The 18,357-nt window shown below is 43.1% G+C and overlaps 1 protein-coding gene across 25 annotated transcripts in view; it reads left to right on the top strand.

The window, feature by feature from the left end:
• The window catches only part of MPDZ (multiple PDZ domain crumbs cell polarity complex component), a 218,037-nt gene extending 202,227 nt beyond the window's left edge, over positions 1-15,810 (top strand). For all 25 annotated transcript variants that reach the window (XM_077345038.1, XM_077345035.1, XM_077345036.1 and 22 more), the window contains 5 exons: positions 2,712-2,834; positions 4,660-4,764; positions 8,589-8,701; positions 11,627-11,750; positions 14,350-15,810. In XM_077345038.1, the coding sequence (XP_077201153.1) occupies positions 2,712-2,834; positions 4,660-4,764; positions 8,589-8,701; positions 11,627-11,750; positions 14,350-14,496 (612 nt within the window). In that variant the 3' untranslated portion in view covers positions 14,497-15,810. The remainder of the gene's footprint in view (positions 1-2,711; positions 2,835-4,659; positions 4,765-8,588; positions 8,702-11,626; positions 11,751-14,349) is intronic.
• The last annotated feature ends 2,547 nt before the right edge of the window (positions 15,811-18,357 follow it).

Here is an 18,357-nt window from a genome sequence, read left to right as displayed (position 1 = left end):
AGGATTTATCACATAACCTTTTGATACCAAATTGCTTATTCAACATGAGGGAAGTAAGAATTATTGCTACTACAGTTCCAGTTCATTCATGCACAGATTTATTCCAGACAAAACATGTTTAAACATGTTTCTATGATCAGTGGATAACTGCAGACCAGTTCTCTCAGTCTTAGTCTTGCTAGGGTGCCTTCAAAAAACTGGAAACTAGAATTGGGTGCTTTGGTGCCCAAAATGGCTTGTCGCTCCAAACGCAGCCAGCGCTGCACAGAGAGCTTTCAGACTGCATGTCTGCTGCCTTACCACCCTGCGCCACAAGAGGCTCTTTTCTAAGATGGGATACCCGATCCTAAAAGCACTTTTAGCAGGCACCTGCTCAGCCTGACCTTTAGATTGTCCCAGGAATGAGATTTCCAGTGCAGTCCTAGACAGAGATGCACCCTTCTTAGTCCACTAAAGCCATTTGATTTTTGAGGGATGTAATTATATTTAAAACAGCCTCTTGTGGCGCAGAGTGGTAAGGCAGCCGACATGCTGTCTGAAGCTGTCTGTCCCTGAGGCTGGGAGTTCAATCCCAGCAGCCGGCTCAAGGTTGACTCAGCCTTCCATCCTTCCAAGGTCAGTAAAATGAGTACCCAGCTTGCTGGGGGGGTAAAACGGTAGTGACTGGGAAAGGGAATGGCCAACTACCCTGTATTGAGTCTGCCATGAAAACGCTAGAGGGCGTCACCCCAAGGGTCAGACATGACCCGGTGCTTTACCTTTACCTAATTATATTTAGGACTGCACTGTTCTTGGCCTCTTAAGGTAATTTCAATAAAATTTGATTGATAGTTTTGTCATCTGGATTGCTGGTTGTGCTAGGAAGATCCTCACATATAGCATGTAACTGCACTTCCCTGTCATTTAAACTCTTGTCCTGTCTTCAATGCTTAGTGGATAGGACAAGGAGCAGCAGCCATTTTCTCACATAATATAGACAGGCAAGCAAATCCTGTCCCTACTTATTTTCTTCACCTGATATTTAGGACTGGTATTACTGGCTTGGCATTCAGAAAGGTTTTTTTTAAATGTAACATACTTTAAGCTTGTTATGTAAATTACTCAGGTTACTTTATTATTTCAATTAGATTCCAGGCCAGTAGCACCATAGGGACCAACAAGACTTTCAGGGTATAATATTTTGAGAGTCAAAACTCCCTTTTTTATATACCTGAAAATCTTGTTGGTCTCTATATAGTGCTACTAGACTCATATATGAACATATAAAAACCTGTGCCATACTGGATCACACTATCTGTCTATCAAGGTCATTATTTTTTACTCAGACTGGCAGTAGCTCTCCAGGGTCTAAGGCAGAGGTCTCTTATTTCACCTGTTACCTGGTTCTTTAATTGGAGATGCCAGGGATTGATTCTGGGAGTTCTGCATGCCAAGCAGATGCTCTTCCACTGAGCCACAGCCCCTCCCCTACTGAAGGCAGATATTCTGTTGCAGAGAAACATGGCTACTCTCCGAAACTATCTTCATTATTTCAATGACATATTACTTTAAAAGGGGTTTTTAAAATATCTCTGGGATTTTTTTAAATAGGAGAGATACTAACTGGGAGAAATAACCCTTATTCATTTGGTACAATATATTATTCAGTTATTATTCTTAACAAAGGTAAATGATTAATCACCACTGACTTGCACTCTGTTTAACTAAAGTAAATCTAAATACTCAGTTTCATGCTATCGTTTGAAATTGTTCATATCGCAGAACACTAGAGGGAGCTTGATTTTCTTTATATAGTTCTAGCACTGTGACTACCACAAGGAAAAGGCCCTGGGAATGGTGACTTGCAGTGTACTGATAAGCATATTTTTATATTAGTCTTGTCTTTTCTGGTGTTGATCAGATTTAAAAGTTTATACCAGACCATTGAGAAAGAAAATGGAAACCATCTGAAACTGAAATATGGCCCAGCTGGGGGGAGGGGGGGTTAAATTCATTAAAAATAATAATGGATGTGAAGAATTCATCATTTGCCTGATGAATTCCATATAAATGTCAGTATTTATATGTTTGGAATTACGGTCTTGTAAATTGATCAGAGCCAGTTTAGTGTAGTGGTTAAGAGCAGTAGCCTCTCACCTGAAGAGCCTGATCTGATTTCCCACTGTTCCACGTGCAGCCAGCTGAGTGACCTTGGGCTAGTCACAGTCCTATTAGAGGGGTTATCACAGAGCAGCTCTGTCAGAGCTTTCTCACCCCCACTTATCTCACAGAGCTTCCTTCCTTCCTTCCTTCCTTCCTTCCTTCCTTCCTTCCTTCCTTCCTTCCTTCCTTCCTTCCTTCCTTCCTTCCTTCCTTCCTTGCTTGCTTGTTGTCTCATTTAAACTGTGGGCATTTGAAGTGGGATCACTGTGTCCTTTAGGTTTATGAATGATGTTTCCCACTAGTTTCTGTTGAATTGTGAAGAGCCTTAAGCCTATCCTAAGAATAATAACCTTGGATACAGAGGATGATTCTACTCTCTGTTATACGGAATAACAATAATTGCATTTCGTACACACTGAACCCTCTGGTAAGAAGAGACAGTGAGTTTGATTGATGTCCCCAGATTCACCAGCCAGATATTGAACTTGCCCCAAAGCGCAGCATGTTCAGTATCGATCAGAAATAATATAAACTTTGTGTTGTTTGCTTTCTTAAATGTGTCATAACAGGGCCCTTCAGATTCCTTGGGAATTAGTATTGCTGGAGGAGTAGGGAGCCCTCTTGGTGATGTTCCTATCTTCATAGCGATGATGCACCCAAATGGAGTTGCAGCCCAGACTCAGAAACTGAGGGTAAGACTGTTAAAAATGAACAACAACGTGTTGGAACCTCAAGCAATTAGCATGGATAGATCAAGGTGTTGTTGTTTTACCTGCATAATCAAGTAACAAAATGTCCTCTTCCTCTGATTATTTATGCATTCTATTTCTGTACTGCCTTTCCTAGGATCCGAGCAGTTTACAAATAGGGATGGGCCTGGGTGCAGCACGCCTCATGTTAAAGGTGCAGACCTCAGTGAAGGCTGCGCAAAGACCACTGAGAACCCCACGGAAAAGCAGTTAGGCAGTACCAGTTTGTTGCACTCCTGGAATGAAAGAAAAGCTGAACTCTATAGGCCAGGCTTCCTACCATTGAGAACCATAAACATAGGAGCAAATTCTCTATTTGTTTGTTTTATTTATAGTCTTCCTTTCTTGATGAGACCAAGGCAGATTGCCAAAAAGGAATTCAATCAGGCAGCATAAGACATCCGATTAACATTGCAATAAATCAGATGACGCCATTGGAAAGTAATGCAAACAAACAAACAGCCTGACATGCCATAATGCAGAATGTTGATTGCAAAGGTAGAAGACAATAAAAGCACGGCAACCCATACAAGAAATATCACAATAGTTGCAGTCCTATTTCTTTATAAAAGCATTTTCCCGATCTGGTTCATTATATTACAATTCTAATTCATTTATAAAAATGTCTGAATAATTCAGTTTTTACATATTTTGTCAAATAATGGAAACAATGGTGACCTTCTTACCTGCAATGCTCATAAGTGCAAAGGTTGGAGGATGTTTGAAAGATTCTTCTACCTTTATATTTCTCTATGTCCCTATTAGAAATCCCAGAGGGGTTTAGTGAAACCAAAAAGAAAATCTGGTGGCCACTGAAAATATTGGCTGATGTATAATCCTGAGTACAGAGGAGAAAAAAATAGTAAATTGGTCAAAAAAAAACTTTTTTATTTCATTGCCTTTTATCCATGCTGTAGATTTTTACTGCTCCCCACATATACATTTTTGCCTAATGAGTACATCCAATGAAGTAGCCTGTGGTCCATGAAGGTTTATGCCACTAGAACAATGAGGGTCTGCAGGAGACTGAAAGCATCATTTTGTTTCCCAAGTAGAAACCAAGTGGCCATCCTATTATCTATAACAGTGGTCCCCAACCTTTTTATCACCGGGTACTGGTCAAAGCTTGACAATTTTACTGAGGCCCGGAAGGGGTAGTCTTTTGCTGAGGGATGTCGCTGCCGCCTGAGCCCCTGCTCCACTTGTTTTCCCGCCGGCGCCCCTGACTTCTTGCCACCCGCTGGGGGGCGCTGCCAGCAGCAGCTGCACAGTGCCATGCCGAGGGGGAGCCCCAGCCATTGCAGCCACTGGAGAGCACCGAAGGTGAGCCAGCAGCAGAGTGGCAGGGCAGCTCCCAAGGCAGCAGCTGGGGAGGAGGACGAGGAGGAGCCACAACCCAGTACCAACTGATCCATGGACTGGTCCCGGTCCCTGGATCAGGGGTTGGGGACCGCTGATCTATAACATCTTTTCAGATATAGGAAAGATTCACTGACCAGTTCCTCAGCAGAAAGCACAAGCAAGACGTTCCATTGTAGAAGGAAAAGGGGAAGAGCAAGTTCTGGGACTTTCTTTGTAAAGGTATAGCCTGTTACCACAGTTTATTCACTACAAGAAAATGTGAGCTAGAATTTCTCTGCTGCTATAAAGCAAGCTGTGGTGTTTTGCCTGTAATGCAGACAAGAAATAAAAGTCCTCCTTACTAATGTCCTTGAAGTGTTTCCTGGTAATACTGATATCTGATTTCTCCTGCTTGTTGATATTCCAGGTTGGAGACAGGATTGTCAGCATTTCTGGAACATCCACAGAAGGCATGACTCATTCCCAGGCTGTCAGCTTGCTCAAAAATGCTTTGGGCACTATTGAAATACAGGTAAAAAATCAGGTTTTGCCTACAGTATGGTGTCCTGATGTTATTGTCTACTATTGCTGATGTTTCTACAGGCCTCAATCATAGGACTGGTGAAACAGCTCTGTCTTACAGGCCCTGCAGAATTGCTTTAGGTCCCACAGGGCCGTGGTCTCACTCAGGAGAGCACTCCACCAGGCCAGCACCAGAGAGGGCCCTGGCTCTTTTTGAGAACAGTTTCACTTCTCTGGGGCCAAGGATCTTGAGCAGATGTTGTATGCTCAAGCATAAACTCCTCCGAGGGGCATAAGGGAGGAGGCAGTCCTGCAGGTACAAAGTTCCCAGGGCCTTAAAGGTCAATACCTACACCTTGAACCTGATTCCTTCCTCAGTCTGGAGCCAACGTAGCTGGGAGAACAATGGCTGGATGTGCTCTTTCCACCCAGTTTCCGTAAGGAGCCAGGCCACTGCATTTTGGACTAGTTGAAATTTCTGGATGAGATACAAGGGTGGCCCTATGTAGACCAAATTACAGTAGTCTAATCAGGAGGTGATGGTTCCATAGATCATAGTGGCCAGGTCAGGTGTCAACTGGTAAGCCGCTAGTTGCCACGCCTAGAGAAGATGGCAGGCAGCATTCGTTACCTGGGCTTGCATTGATAACAAGGATTCCAGGATCACCCTCATGCTCTTGGTGGTGGCTGAAATTGTTAACTGGACCCCGTCAAGCACTTCATCTGGGGCATGCTGACCCAGTCTTTGCTGGATTTCACTTCAGCACGTATGGCTAGGACTGCTGCCTAGGCCATTTAATTTGTCACACCTGCAGCTCATACGTGACACCAGAATGCAGGGAGCCAGTATTACAGTTAGAGTGTCAGACTAGAATTTGGAGACCCAAGTTCAGATTCCCCACTCTGCCAATGCTTCTCTGCACTTGAACTTTTGCTTCCTCTCTTGTTTCTTCCAGTCTTCTCAGTTACAACCTATATTTCCTACAGCCAGTTTCTGACTTACATTCTTTCACTATAGACTCAATCCCATCTTCCTTTCACATCATGCTTTCTGCTCTGTCAACTGTTAACCTTCCTCCAGCGTTGTTAGCTCTCATTGAGTGGGCTCTGAGAGAGGTGGAACTAGACCTGTCTGTCACATTCATCCTTCTTGATTGTAGCAAAATATTGATTTACTGTAAATCAAGACATCCCTCCTCTTAAAAAGAACAAAGTGAAGATTTTAGATAACTTTCCAAGGTACTTTCCAAGGTACTTGAATATTTGTTTTAAAGACAGAGAGTCCGTCTGAAGTATTGGTGGAAAGGCCGAATGGTAAATCAGCACTGAATTCTGAAAGTAATTTGAGGAGCAAAGGCATGGAAAATGAGCAAACCCAACAGCAGAAAATGACACCAATTTTTATTCATTAATATAGTTGTACACAGCCTAGCAGAGTGCTTTCTTAAAGTTCTGATAGCAGTAAATCACCCAGAATATACAAACAAAACTTTATTCTCCAAAACAAAATAAACAGAATCAGGTTTAAGGAGATAAGCATAAAGCCCTAGTCTGAGAACAGCGGCATCTTCTAAAACTATGTAGTCTGTAGGTGGATTTGATGGGATGAACAAGAAAAAGCACAGATCCTTAAAGAATTTAGACTGGACTCTAGACTGGACTTCTGTAACTCACTCTATGTGGGCCTGCCCTTATTCTTGTTCAGGAAATTGCATCTGGTCCAGGATGCAGTGGCCAGGGTCCTTGGAGGGCACACATTAAACTGTGCTGCATTGGTTTCCAGTTGAATTCTGGATAAAGTTTAAGGTACTGGTACTTCCCCAGAAGGCCATCCATAGTCTGTGTCCTGTGTATCTGAGAGACCACCTCTCTATACCCCCAAAGAGTGCTTCGCTCCAAGAGTACGAACTAGTTGGTGGTCCCTGATTCCAAAGAGGTATGTCTGGTCTCAATCAGAGCCAGGACAATATCTGTCCTGACGTCCACCCAGTGGAATGAGTACATCTGGGCCCTGCCAGAGCTGTCACAGTTCTGCAGGGCCTGCAAGAAGGAGCTCTTCTTCCAGGCTTTTTGTTGGAGCTAAAATTGACATCTGCCAGGCCTCACCTATCCAACTACCATCTGTTATCTATGCAAGAAGCCCCAGACCAACAGCTGGCCTTTGGGACTGGGAATTGTCACTGATATTTTAACTTGTTTGTATTAATCATTTTTAATTAACTTTAATTTAATTTATATTTGTTTTGAACTACTGTATTTTAACATGGTAGAATCTTACCTGGTGGTATGAGCTCCTGGGAGAGCTGAGGGCCCTGAGGGAACTTTCACAGTTCCACAGGGCCTGCAAGATGGAGCTCTTCCACCAGGTCTGAGGTCAGGGTGGTTAGTTCTGGGCCCTTTGCTGGCTAGCCAGGTCATCAGATTCCCCTGGAATTATCCCAAGGCACTATGTCTCATAGTGCCTTGGGATAAGGGCTGTGGTATAGGGGGGATTGACAGATTTTATTATTATTTTGGTTGGATTTTATTGTGGGTTGCCTATTGTTACCCATCATGAGCCACGTCAGTGGGAGTGGCGGGATATAAATGTGATTATCCTTATCCATTGTTCCTCTTAATATATGTGAAACACCCCTGGGGGTGGAAAGTGTCCTGGCTGTCCGAGTTGCACCCTGATGGGCCTGCACCTACAGCTCCTGCCCTCCCTCCCTGGACGCTAGCCACTTTGCTCTCAGATGCTGCAGCAGCCAGCATATGTGTGAGAGACAAACGCAAACCAGCCCTGTTTACCTGCTATGGCTCCTGCTGGAAGGGAGAGAGAGACAGAGATAGCCGCCCAAACAAGCCCTCTACAAACAGCCCTGATTACCTGCTATGCTCCTGCTGCGATGGGGAGAGAGAGATCTGCGCCTGCTGGTGTCCCCTGGGTCTTAGCACCCATTGTATTCCTGGTGGCAATGGGCTTTCTTGCCAGTAAATAAATAAGCATACAACATTATACACCACTCAGAGCAAGTCTGCTAGGAAGGCAGTATAAAAATCAAATATGTAAATAAATAAAAAATATAATTTAGTTTGTTCATCCATAACCTTTATATCTTCCCCTACAAAAGCCTGGTCACCTTCAGAGGAGCATTCAAGCAGGTGCCAAAAGTAAGACCTGATTCGTTTGACTCAAGAGTCACAAATAATAAGCTGGTATGTAAAGTATCACTGGGGGACTAGATCTGTATTGTACATAATTTACATATACGAAAGCCTGAGCTCCAGATAAACATATGAAGTAGGGCCCTGCATCCTTTTCTTAGACAAGGTCCATGTGTATCAGACGTTCAGGCGTCACACTGTGTGAAAAATGTACAATCGCCACTTTGGATGTTACAAGCGCAAACATTGGAAACACAGGTCAAAGACATTCCATGATTCCCTCCATCTCCCTCCTTTCTTTGAGATGTTTGGCAGAGCTCTTGGATTTATGCTGCTGTTCTCAGAATGCTGTTTCACATGATAATCTGTTTGCTTCCTCCCTTGGTGAGCCAGCTTGGTGTACTGGTTAGGAGTGCGGACTTCTAATCTTGCGAGCCGGGTTTGATTCCATGCTCCCCCACATGCAACCAGCTTGGTGACCATGGGCTCACCACAGTACTGATAAAAACTGTTCTGACCGAGCAGTAATATCAGGGCTCTCTCAGCCTCACCTCCCTCACAGGGTGTCTGTTGTGGGGAGAGGAAGGGGAAGGCGAATGTAAGTTGCTTTGAGACTCCTTCGGGTAGAGAAAAGCGGCCTATAAGAACCAGCTCTTCTTATTATTCATATTTAAAATTAACCCACAGGTGGTAGCTGGTGGAGATGTCAGTGTCATAACCGGCCAGCAGCAAGATCCACCATCTTCTAGTCTTTCATTTGCCGGACTAACATCAAGCAACATCTTCCAGGATGATTTGGGGTGAGTATTTACATTCCCAGTTAGAATCTGAAAACTCACAACTGTTGAGATGTCATTGCTATTAGAACCACTGTAAAAGAATCTGTTTGAAATCTGCACAGAACAAGGTGTCTCTACAACCTAGCTATAGTTGTATGGAGAGCTGAACATTGTTGTTGTTATGTGCGAAGTCGTGTCCGACCCATCGTGACCCCATGGACAATGATCCTCCAGGCCTTCCTGTCCTCTACCATTCCCCGGAGTCCATTTAAGTTTGCACCTACTGCTTCAGTGACTCCATCCAGCCACCTCATTCTCTGTCGTCCCCTTCTTCTTTTGCCCTCGATCGCTTCCAGCATTAGGCTCTTCTCCAGGGAGTCCTTCCTTCTCATGAGGTGGCCAAAGTATTTGAGTTTCATCTTCAGGATCTGGCCTTCTAAAGAGCAGTCAGGGTTGATCTCCTCTAGGACTGACCGGTTTGTTCGCCTTGCAGTCCAAGGGACTCGCAAGAGTCTTCTCCAGCACCAGAGTTCAAAAGCCTCAATTCTTTGACGCTCGGCCTTCCTTATGGTCCAACTCTCGCAGCCATACATTGCAACTGGGAAGACCATAGCCTTGACTAAACGCACTTTTGTTGGCAGGGTGATGTCTCTGCTTTTTAGGATGCTGTCTAGATTTGCCATAGCTTTCCTCCCCAGGAGCAAGCGTCTTTTAATTTCTTTGCTGCAGTTCCCATCTGCAGTGATCTTGGAGCCCAGGAAAATAAAATCTGTCACTATCTCCATTTCTTCCCCATCTATTTGCCAGGAATTGAGAGGGCCGGATGCCATGATCTTTGTTTTCTTGATGTTGAGTTTCAAGCCAACTTTTGCACTCTCCTCCTTCACCCGCATCAACAGGCTCTTTAGTTCCTCTTCACTTTCTGCCATTAGAGTGGTATCATCTGCATATCTGAGGTTGTTGATATTTATCCCTGCAATCTTGATCCCAATTTGTGACTCCTCTAATCCCGCATTTCTCATGATGTGCTCTGCATACAAGTTAAATAGGCAAGGCGACAGTATACAGCCTTGCCGAACTCCTTTCTCAATTTTGAACCAGTCAGTGATTCCATGTTCAGTTCTCACTGTTGCTTCTTGACCTACATATAAATTTCTCAAGAGACAAATAAGATGCTCTGGTATTCCCATCTCTTTAAGAACTTGCCACAATTCGTTGTGCTCCACACAATCAAAGGCTTTAGCCTGGTACTCCCTAGCTTTCTCCATGATCCAGCGTATGTTGGCAATTTGATCTCTAGTTCCTCTGCCTCTTCGAAATCCTGCCTGTACTTCTGGAAGTTCTCGTTCCACATATTGCTGGAGCCTAGCTTGTAGGATTTTGAGCATAACTTTGCTAGCATGAGAAATTAGTGCAATGGTGCGGTAGTTTGAACATTCTTTGGCATTGCCCTTCTTTGGGATTGGAATGTAAACTGACCTTTTCCAATCCTGTGGCCATTGTTGAGTTTTCCAAATTTGCTGGCATATTGAGTGTAGCACTTTTACTGCATCGTCCTTTAAGATTTTGAATAGTTCAACTGGAATGCTGTCACCACCACTAGCTTTATTGTTGCTCAGACTTCCTAAGGCCCATTTGACTTCACATTCCAGGATGTCTGGCTCCAGGTCAGTAACTACCCCACTGTGGTCATCAGGGATGTTAAGCTCGCTCTTGTATAGTTATTCTGTATAATTTTGCCACCTTTGTTTAATCTCTTCTGCTTCTGTGAGGTCCCTACCATTTTGGTCCCTTATCATACCCAACTTTGCATGAAACGTTCTCTTCATATCTCCAATTTTCTTGAAAAGATCTCTGGTCCTCCCCATTCTATTGTTTTCTTCTATTTGTTTGCACTGTTCATTTAAGAAGGCATTCTTATCTCTTCTAGCTTTTCTCTGGAATTCTGCATTCAGTTGGGTGTATCTTTCTCTTTCTCCCTTGCCTTTCACTTCCCTTCTCTCCTTAGCTATTTGTAAAGCTTCCTCAGACAGCCATTTTGATTTCTTGCATTTCTTTTTCTTTGGGATGGTTTTAGTTGCTACCTCTTGTACAATGTTGCGAACCTCCGTCCATAGTTCTTCAGGCACTCTGTCTATCAGATCTAATTCCTTAAATCTATTTGTCACCTCTACTGTGTATTCGTCGGGGATATGATTTAGTTCATACCTGAGTGGCCTAGTGCTTTTCCCTACTTTCTTCAATTTAAGCCTAAATTTTGCAACAAGAAGCTCATGATCTGAACCACAATTAGCTCCTGGTCTTGTTTTTATTGACTGGATAGAACTTTTCCATCTTTGGCTGCAGAGCACGAGCTGAACATAGTGAGATTCATTATCCATTCTCCCATCTCTACCAGGATGGTGGGAGGATGGGATTGGGACCACACCCCTGGGAGAGGTAGAGCTATCTTTTCCCTTTTTATCATTTTCCAGTGATAAACCATACTCCCATATACTCTAGAGCAGTTAGTCATGTTGATATTTTGAATGGAAGATAAGAGAATTGTAGGGAAAGAGAAGGAAGGAAGGAAGAGAGAGAGAGAGAGAGAGAGAGAGAGAGAGAGAGAGAGAGAGAGAGAGAGATTTGCTGCACTGGGAAAAAATGTTTTACTTGCAGTTGTAAATACTTGCAACTTGTAGTTGGAAGGAGACCCAGCTCTTTTCCACTTTAGGCTGTGGGAAAAATACAACTATATTGACTGAAGGCAAAGATAGCTCAAGACTGTTTGAGTTAAGCTGATAAACTGAATAAACGGTTTCAGACCCTTAGTGGAATCGTTATGTTTGATTACCCATATGCCTTAATGTTTAAATACCTACTTGGTATGTTAATAATTAAGAATTTTTAAATGGTTGTGTTAGACTTTGAACACATAGGAAAACCAGTTTCTTTCTCATATTACAGGCCTCCACAGTATAAAACCATCACTCTGGATCGAGGATCTGATGGGTTGGGCTTTAGTATTGTGGGAGGTTATGGAAGCCCTCATGGAGATCTGCCCATTTATGTTAAGACAGTATTTGCAAAGGTATGTGTCTGCATGGAATTATATTATTAGTATTTCATATTAGTTTTCCAGATGCAGGTCTTTGACTCACAGAGAGTTTGTCTTTCACTAATGCCACCATTTCCCCTTAAATGATGCCAGATCTAAAATAGTCACTGAATAATCAAGTTTTCTGTTTTCTATGCAACCTGCTATTTTTAGGCCCCAGTTTCCTTGTGTTGTTTTCATGGCCTTGTATGTACTGTGCCAATTACTCCTGCATTCTCAAGGCTTTTCCCACAGGAAATATAGCACCATTTACCTAATACAAATGCCATAGTATTCACCCACTTTTCCTCTGTAAGCTCTGTGTTTGCACACACTGTTTGAGACCCTTTCTGACCCACTTTCCTGGTACTTTTCCCCTCTGGTAGTCAACCAAGGTTTAAATTATTCCATTTTAAATTATTCTATTCAAATTATTTTAAACTAGTAAAAAAAAGCCCATTGTACCCTAAATACATGAGCCTCTTGTGGCGCAGAGTGGTAAGGCAGCTGCCTGAAAGCTTTGCTCATGAGGTTGGGAGTTCGATCCCAGCAGCCGGCTCAAGGTTGACTCAGCCTTCCATCCTTCCGAGGTCGGTAAAATGAGTACCCAGCTTGCTGCTGGGGGGTAAACGGTCATGACTGGGGAAGGCACTGGCAAACCACCCCATATTGAGTCTGCCATGAAAACGCTAGAGGGCGTCACCCCAAGGGTCAGACATGACTCGGTGCTTGCACAGGGGATACCTTTACCTTTACCTTTACCCTAAATACAATGGGCGCTAGGAGGCTGGGGTAGAGTAAAAGGTGGCTTACCGGGTGCGGCGTCTTCTGGCTGGCGGCTATTTTCTTGATAGAGGCGGCGTGTATTCCGATGCAGGGGGCTCTGTTGTGCTGGGGCTTGACGCGGCGAGGCTGGCCCACCGGCCAGGAGAAGGCGGCCAGTCCCACCCGCCCCCCGAGGCTCTCCCAAGCCTTCTCCCGGCCGGCGGAGCAGCCTCGCGGAGTCTACGACGCCACGAGGCCGCTCCGCCGGCCAAGAGAAGGCGGCCAGGCCCACCCACGCCCCGAGGCTCTCCCAAGCCTTCTCCCGGCTGGCGGAGCTCCGGCGGCCGGGAGAAGGCGGCGCGGCCGACCGCTCACCTGTGGCTGTGCGGGTGAAGCAGGCAATGGGGAGCCGCGCTTTGCGCGGCTCTCCATTGCCTGCTTCGGGCGGGATGGACACTTGGAGGTGCCAATCAGGAGCCTCTTCACGGCTCCTGATTGGCCCCTCCGAGTTTTTATCCCGGACAGGGCCCGCCCTAACTCTTCCTACAGTGCCCTTACTGCTTTATTCAGTCCGTGGCACTCTGCGCCACGGGGCTGTTTAAAGATTATTCTATTAAATTATTCTGTTGTTCTACTATGTTGTTTGCCATTGTCACTGTATTATTCTTAAACTAAATTATCTGTATTGTTTCTTTTTTATGTGAACCGCCCTTAGCCTTCAAGGAGGGCGGTATATAACTATAATAAATAAAACCTTTTAAAAAACCGTACTACTAACACACCAGTTTTAAAGTGGTGATGAACGTACTTAGGCCTTATATTAATTGGCTATTAAAGGCTACCAAAAATGCCTAATTGTTTATAAAAGAACCCTTATCTCGTTAAAACATTTTTATGTCACCCTTTTCACCTGATTCAGGGTTCCCAAGGCAGTGAACATTAAAATATTTCAAGTATTGAAACTTTTAAACTTTTCAGACGTTAAAAAGTACTTTCAAATGCAAATATATATAAAATATAATTTACAGAAGGAGCAGGGTGGACACCTGTGTACTATGACTACCCCATGTGGATTAAGGCAGGGGGATATTTTGGTGTCTGTGGCCTAATTCACACAAGAAGGGACATGATGTTGAATGTAGAACTGGGAGGAATTGGTTGCCATGTAATTTCCTAAGAAGAGTCTCCAGTCTGATTTTCCTTTCATATATCTGAAGACTTGGCTCTGGAAAGCTCATCTGTAACCACTATGCCACAATTCCCAAAGGTCAGTCCTCTCCCACACTTAACAAACATTCCAAACCACAGGTTCTTGACATCTATCTCTCCAAACCCTCATTTCTTCCCCACACCACCACAACCTCCCACACAGCACACAAATTCAACCTTTACAGACTGAACAACCCTTCCCCTTACTCTTCCCAATGCCAACCTCTCTCTATCTTAATCACCCTCTTCCTTTCTACCTCCCTCTCTCTTTGCTATCCCCCCCCCAGCTAGCACCCATTGTATCAGCTACAATGGGCTTCAATTCTAGTAAATAAATAATTGTGTTGTCTGACCATTTAGGAGGCTGCAGATGCTCACTAGGAGCCAAGTAAACAATAATGACCCTTTGAACATTGTAATTTTTTAATCCTTTTAGAATCAATCTGTTTTGCCTTCGAGTGTGATTGTAAACAGAGTTCTGTTCTTCTAACCTCATTGATACCTGCTTAGAATTGCTGGTGACTCCTGGAGTTTTTAAAACTGCTCTATGAGAAGCTTCAGGCAGGGTGATCTAGCAGACCCCTTTATGAGCCAATATTTGGTTCCTTTGCCATTGCAGGGTGCAGCCGCAGAAGACGGACGCCTGAAGAGAGGGGATCAGATCATTGCTGTCAATGGGCAGAGTCTGGAGGGGGTCACTCATGAAGAAGCGGTGGCTATTCTTAAAAGGACAAAAGGAACTGTCACCCTCACTGTTCTCTCCTAATCATTCTCTCCAAAGATTTAGGGTCAGCACAATCACTCTGTCCACATTCCATGTAGCAAAGGGACTGGCAACGTTTAATGTAGTGTATGTTGCTATTTGCAGCTGGCAGGCTGTTTTACGTCATGAATGAAGAATAACAAATGATCTTATTTTTACACACAGTAGAAATATTGTGTTACCATTAAACTATACCGACTGACTTCTCTAGTGTAGAAGAATGACAGGGGAATTTGAGCAGCAATAATAAAATTACTGTAGGAACAATTAAATAAAAGGAAGAAAATGGTAACGTGAAAGCATATGCCATTTATGTTTCAAAATTCCGTGTAAAAAAATAATTATCATTGCCCATCTTTCATTTTGGCTAATTTTGACATATCAATTAGCCACAGTTTTTGACTTCCAAAACCAGACAAATCTCTGAACATTTTTTTTTTAAGTCTGATTAAATTTTTCTACTGCTGTTAAGACTCATGCTCCAAACACTGAAGCTTAAGAGACAGGCTACTTTCTGTGGCGGTTATTACTTGATAAAAATATTTAACATGCTGGAGAACCACTTAAGTTGGAGGACAGCTTCAAGTTTGGCTCACTGGTGTGAGAGAAGAACAGGATCCTCCACCTCCGCCTTCTGTGTCCTCAACTGATTTGAGAGCTGTTAAGGAAAATATTGGGCTGGATCCAACAATCTGTGCAGAGCTCCATTTAGGGAGGGTAATTGTCCCTGAAGTCTCCCTTATCCCCTCCAGTTGCTGCCCTTGGGTTCAGGGAACTACCAGGACCACAATGGGTACAACATGGAAAACTGTAGAAGAGAATTCAACAAGAATTTCACTCCCCCTGCACTAATTCATGTGCTGGCAGGAACAGCTGTAGGATCCAACTCAATGAGTTTGGTGTGTTTGTTTGTTTTTTCAAGATGCATGGCTGTAGAGAAAGAAGATGCTAATGTGATTGCATTACGTTTCAGAATGCAAATATAAAGGCAAAGGTAATGAGCTCAAAGCACCTGTTCACATTATTATTTGGCATCCTATGAAAGGAAGCATATAGTCTTTTTCAAAAGCCTACATCATCACCTCTTGAACTTGAAGGTTTTCCAGGCCTCTGATACATGTTCTTTCCAGTTATCAATCCTTTAGATAGCAATACCAGGTATTGAGGCCATCTTCAGGCAAATGTGTGTGTGTGCAAAATTCTACTGTAGTTACAACATTTCCAGACAAAGACAACTAGATTGCCACTAAGGGGAGCAGGGAAACCACTAGGGCACAGCCAGGCTGAGGCTTCAGAGATTCAGATGGCTATCTGTCTGTGCCTGCTGTTTTTTGGTTTTTTTAATTTATGATGTAACAGAATATACTGTAATTAACTGGTGAGTCAGTACCTTAGTCTAAGCTCTGTTCCCAATCTCTGCTCCACTTGGAAATGCATTTGTACGCTTTCTTGGAATTACTTTGGACAAATACTAGAAAGCCTCTTGTTACGGTCTTTGCCCCCATTAGAGAGGATGTTGTTTTTCATTTTGTACTTTAATGATTATATATGTCCAGTTCCAAGTAAACCAACCCAGCTAATAAGGCTTGTCTGTGTGGGAGCAACATCCAGTAAGTAGAACTAGGATGTTGAAGTCAATGAAGGAACAAAACAAACATTACAGGATACGTGCGGTCTGATGCAGATGCTTCATAAGGAGGAGAGCGAAACAGCTGCATGAACACTAACCTGCAAAGCTGTCTTAAATCCCATTAGTCCATCCTGCACAGTGGTGTCTCTGTAGTAGTGGCTGACTTCTCCATACGTATCATTCAGTCAGTAACACTCGATTACAAATTTCACTGAAGGCACATAGAGCTGCTTCATAGTGGGGGCATTGCCAAGGAAGGAAGTACTGCTCTCAGAACTAGCTTTGTTTACCCTCGGTGACACAGAAACCTGAGTCGCTTGTGATGCCATCGTTATTGCTAAGAAACCCTCTTGTTTTTTTTAAAAATGGACACAAACTAGGCTATGAACAGTAGAGGACCAACTCACAAAATAAAAGTTTTGATGGTCCTGCAGAACCTGTCCTCTATCCTCTTTTTCCACGGTAAAAATGCTAAAGGACATTTGTTTAAGAATTCCATAGGCAAAAGGAATTTTTTTGCAAATTCTGTTTTATTGGTGAAATTCTGGAATTTGTGCCTGAAGCAACATGGTTTGTTTTTTAATTTGTTGAAGGAAGTTGAAATCCTTTGAAATTAAAAAAGATGAGGGCATCAAAAGACAGCTTCATGGATCTTGAGAGCACAGGTGTTCCTTCTATTAAGGCTCTGCTATTTTCATGAGGTCAGTTTTATTATTTAAAAGCATTCTGAAGTATTCAATGGTTGCTGCTCAATATTCTTTTTCTTAGAAAAATGTGAAACATGGCTTTCCTTCAGATTGAGACACAAATAGAGTAAGGATTTTCTCTAAGTATTCTAGAAAAGTATGGGTGAATTAGGAAAAAAGTTATTTGCATTGTTTTCACATGCTACTTGGGTAAAGTACCTTAAAGTACTATAACTGGAAAAAAATCAGTGTTGAATTATGTGGTCTGCATTAACAGCTTAAAGTGGAATATATCCTTATTAGAGTATGTGCAGGCACTTGAGATACTCTTTATATTTGTTAACAGATGTAGTGTACAGATATTTTATTACTGCCTTCATGTCTCATGCAAATTTAGTTCAATAAATGTGAAGCTATTGGTGGTAACAAAAGGAAATGTTCAGTGTCTTTATGGTCTTGCAGAGCCCATCTTCTCATCTGTAAAGTGGGGCAACAACACCAGCGTTGTTCACCGCAGTTTACTGCTATGTAAATCTCCCATATTGCAAAGGAACCCTGAAAACCAACCATAAAAATCTCTTCAAATACATTAGCAGCAGAAGACCAGCTAGGGATGACCAAGGGATAAAAGAATTACTAAAGGATGATGTCAAAATGGCAGAGAAGCTGAATGCATTTTTTGCCTCTCTTCACAATGAAAGATGAGAGATGAGATCCTACAGTGGACAGACAAATTAAAAAGTAGCATACGCCCAAGAAAGAATTCAAATGTGAATCTCCTGACAAAAATATGTCCATTTCCAAAGATTGGGGGTTACATTGCTTTAACACACACTAAATAGCATGCGCTTTACAACTGGATTTTATTGTGTGAAGTGGCAAAATCCACTTGCAAATGGTCACCGAAGTAGATTGAAGCGGCATTATATGAGAGCACCATATGTCTGGGGCAGGGATACTCTGTATTCTTGATGCTTGAGGGACAACAGTGGGAGGGCTTCTGCAGTTCTGGCCCTGCTGGTGGACTTCCTGAAGTCATCTGGGTTTTAGCCAATTGTGTGACACAGTGTTGTACTGGACAGGCCTTTGGCCTTATCCAACATGGCTCTCTAATCTCAAATGGTTGCTTGTATCTAGGTCATGGCTGTCTATATGATTGTTAAAGATGGTACTGTTAATTATAGATATGGTACTATAATTTTCTGATCTTGCGCTTAACAGGAAAATCCTAATTTAATGGGGCCTAGAGCTGATTATAGGGGAAAGGAGGTTAAATGAATGGTGAGTAGATAGAATTCATACCACAAGCATCTGATGAAACACCTGTTCTCATATGCCTGCCGAACTAAGTACCTGCTCCTTTGCTGAGGGCCTTTGGGCAAAAAACTGTGGGGAGCTTGAAAATTAATTACACCAGATCACCCTGTTCACAGGAACAGTCTCCAAAGGGATGCCAACTGCTATCAGAAGAAGAAGTGGTGTTGAGTGGCTTTCAGATGCAGAAAGTAAAGACAATGTTGTTTCTGTGTAGAGAAGAGTTGCAGCTGA

This window comes from Paroedura picta, chromosome 7, assembly GCF_049243985.1.
Source record: "Paroedura picta isolate Pp20150507F chromosome 7, Ppicta_v3.0, whole genome shotgun sequence".
In the NCBI taxonomy this organism is placed as follows: domain Eukaryota; kingdom Metazoa; phylum Chordata; class Lepidosauria; order Squamata; family Gekkonidae; genus Paroedura; species Paroedura picta.
Note: the sequence above shows the minus strand (reverse complement) of the source record. Positions and strands in the feature narration are given on the sequence as shown.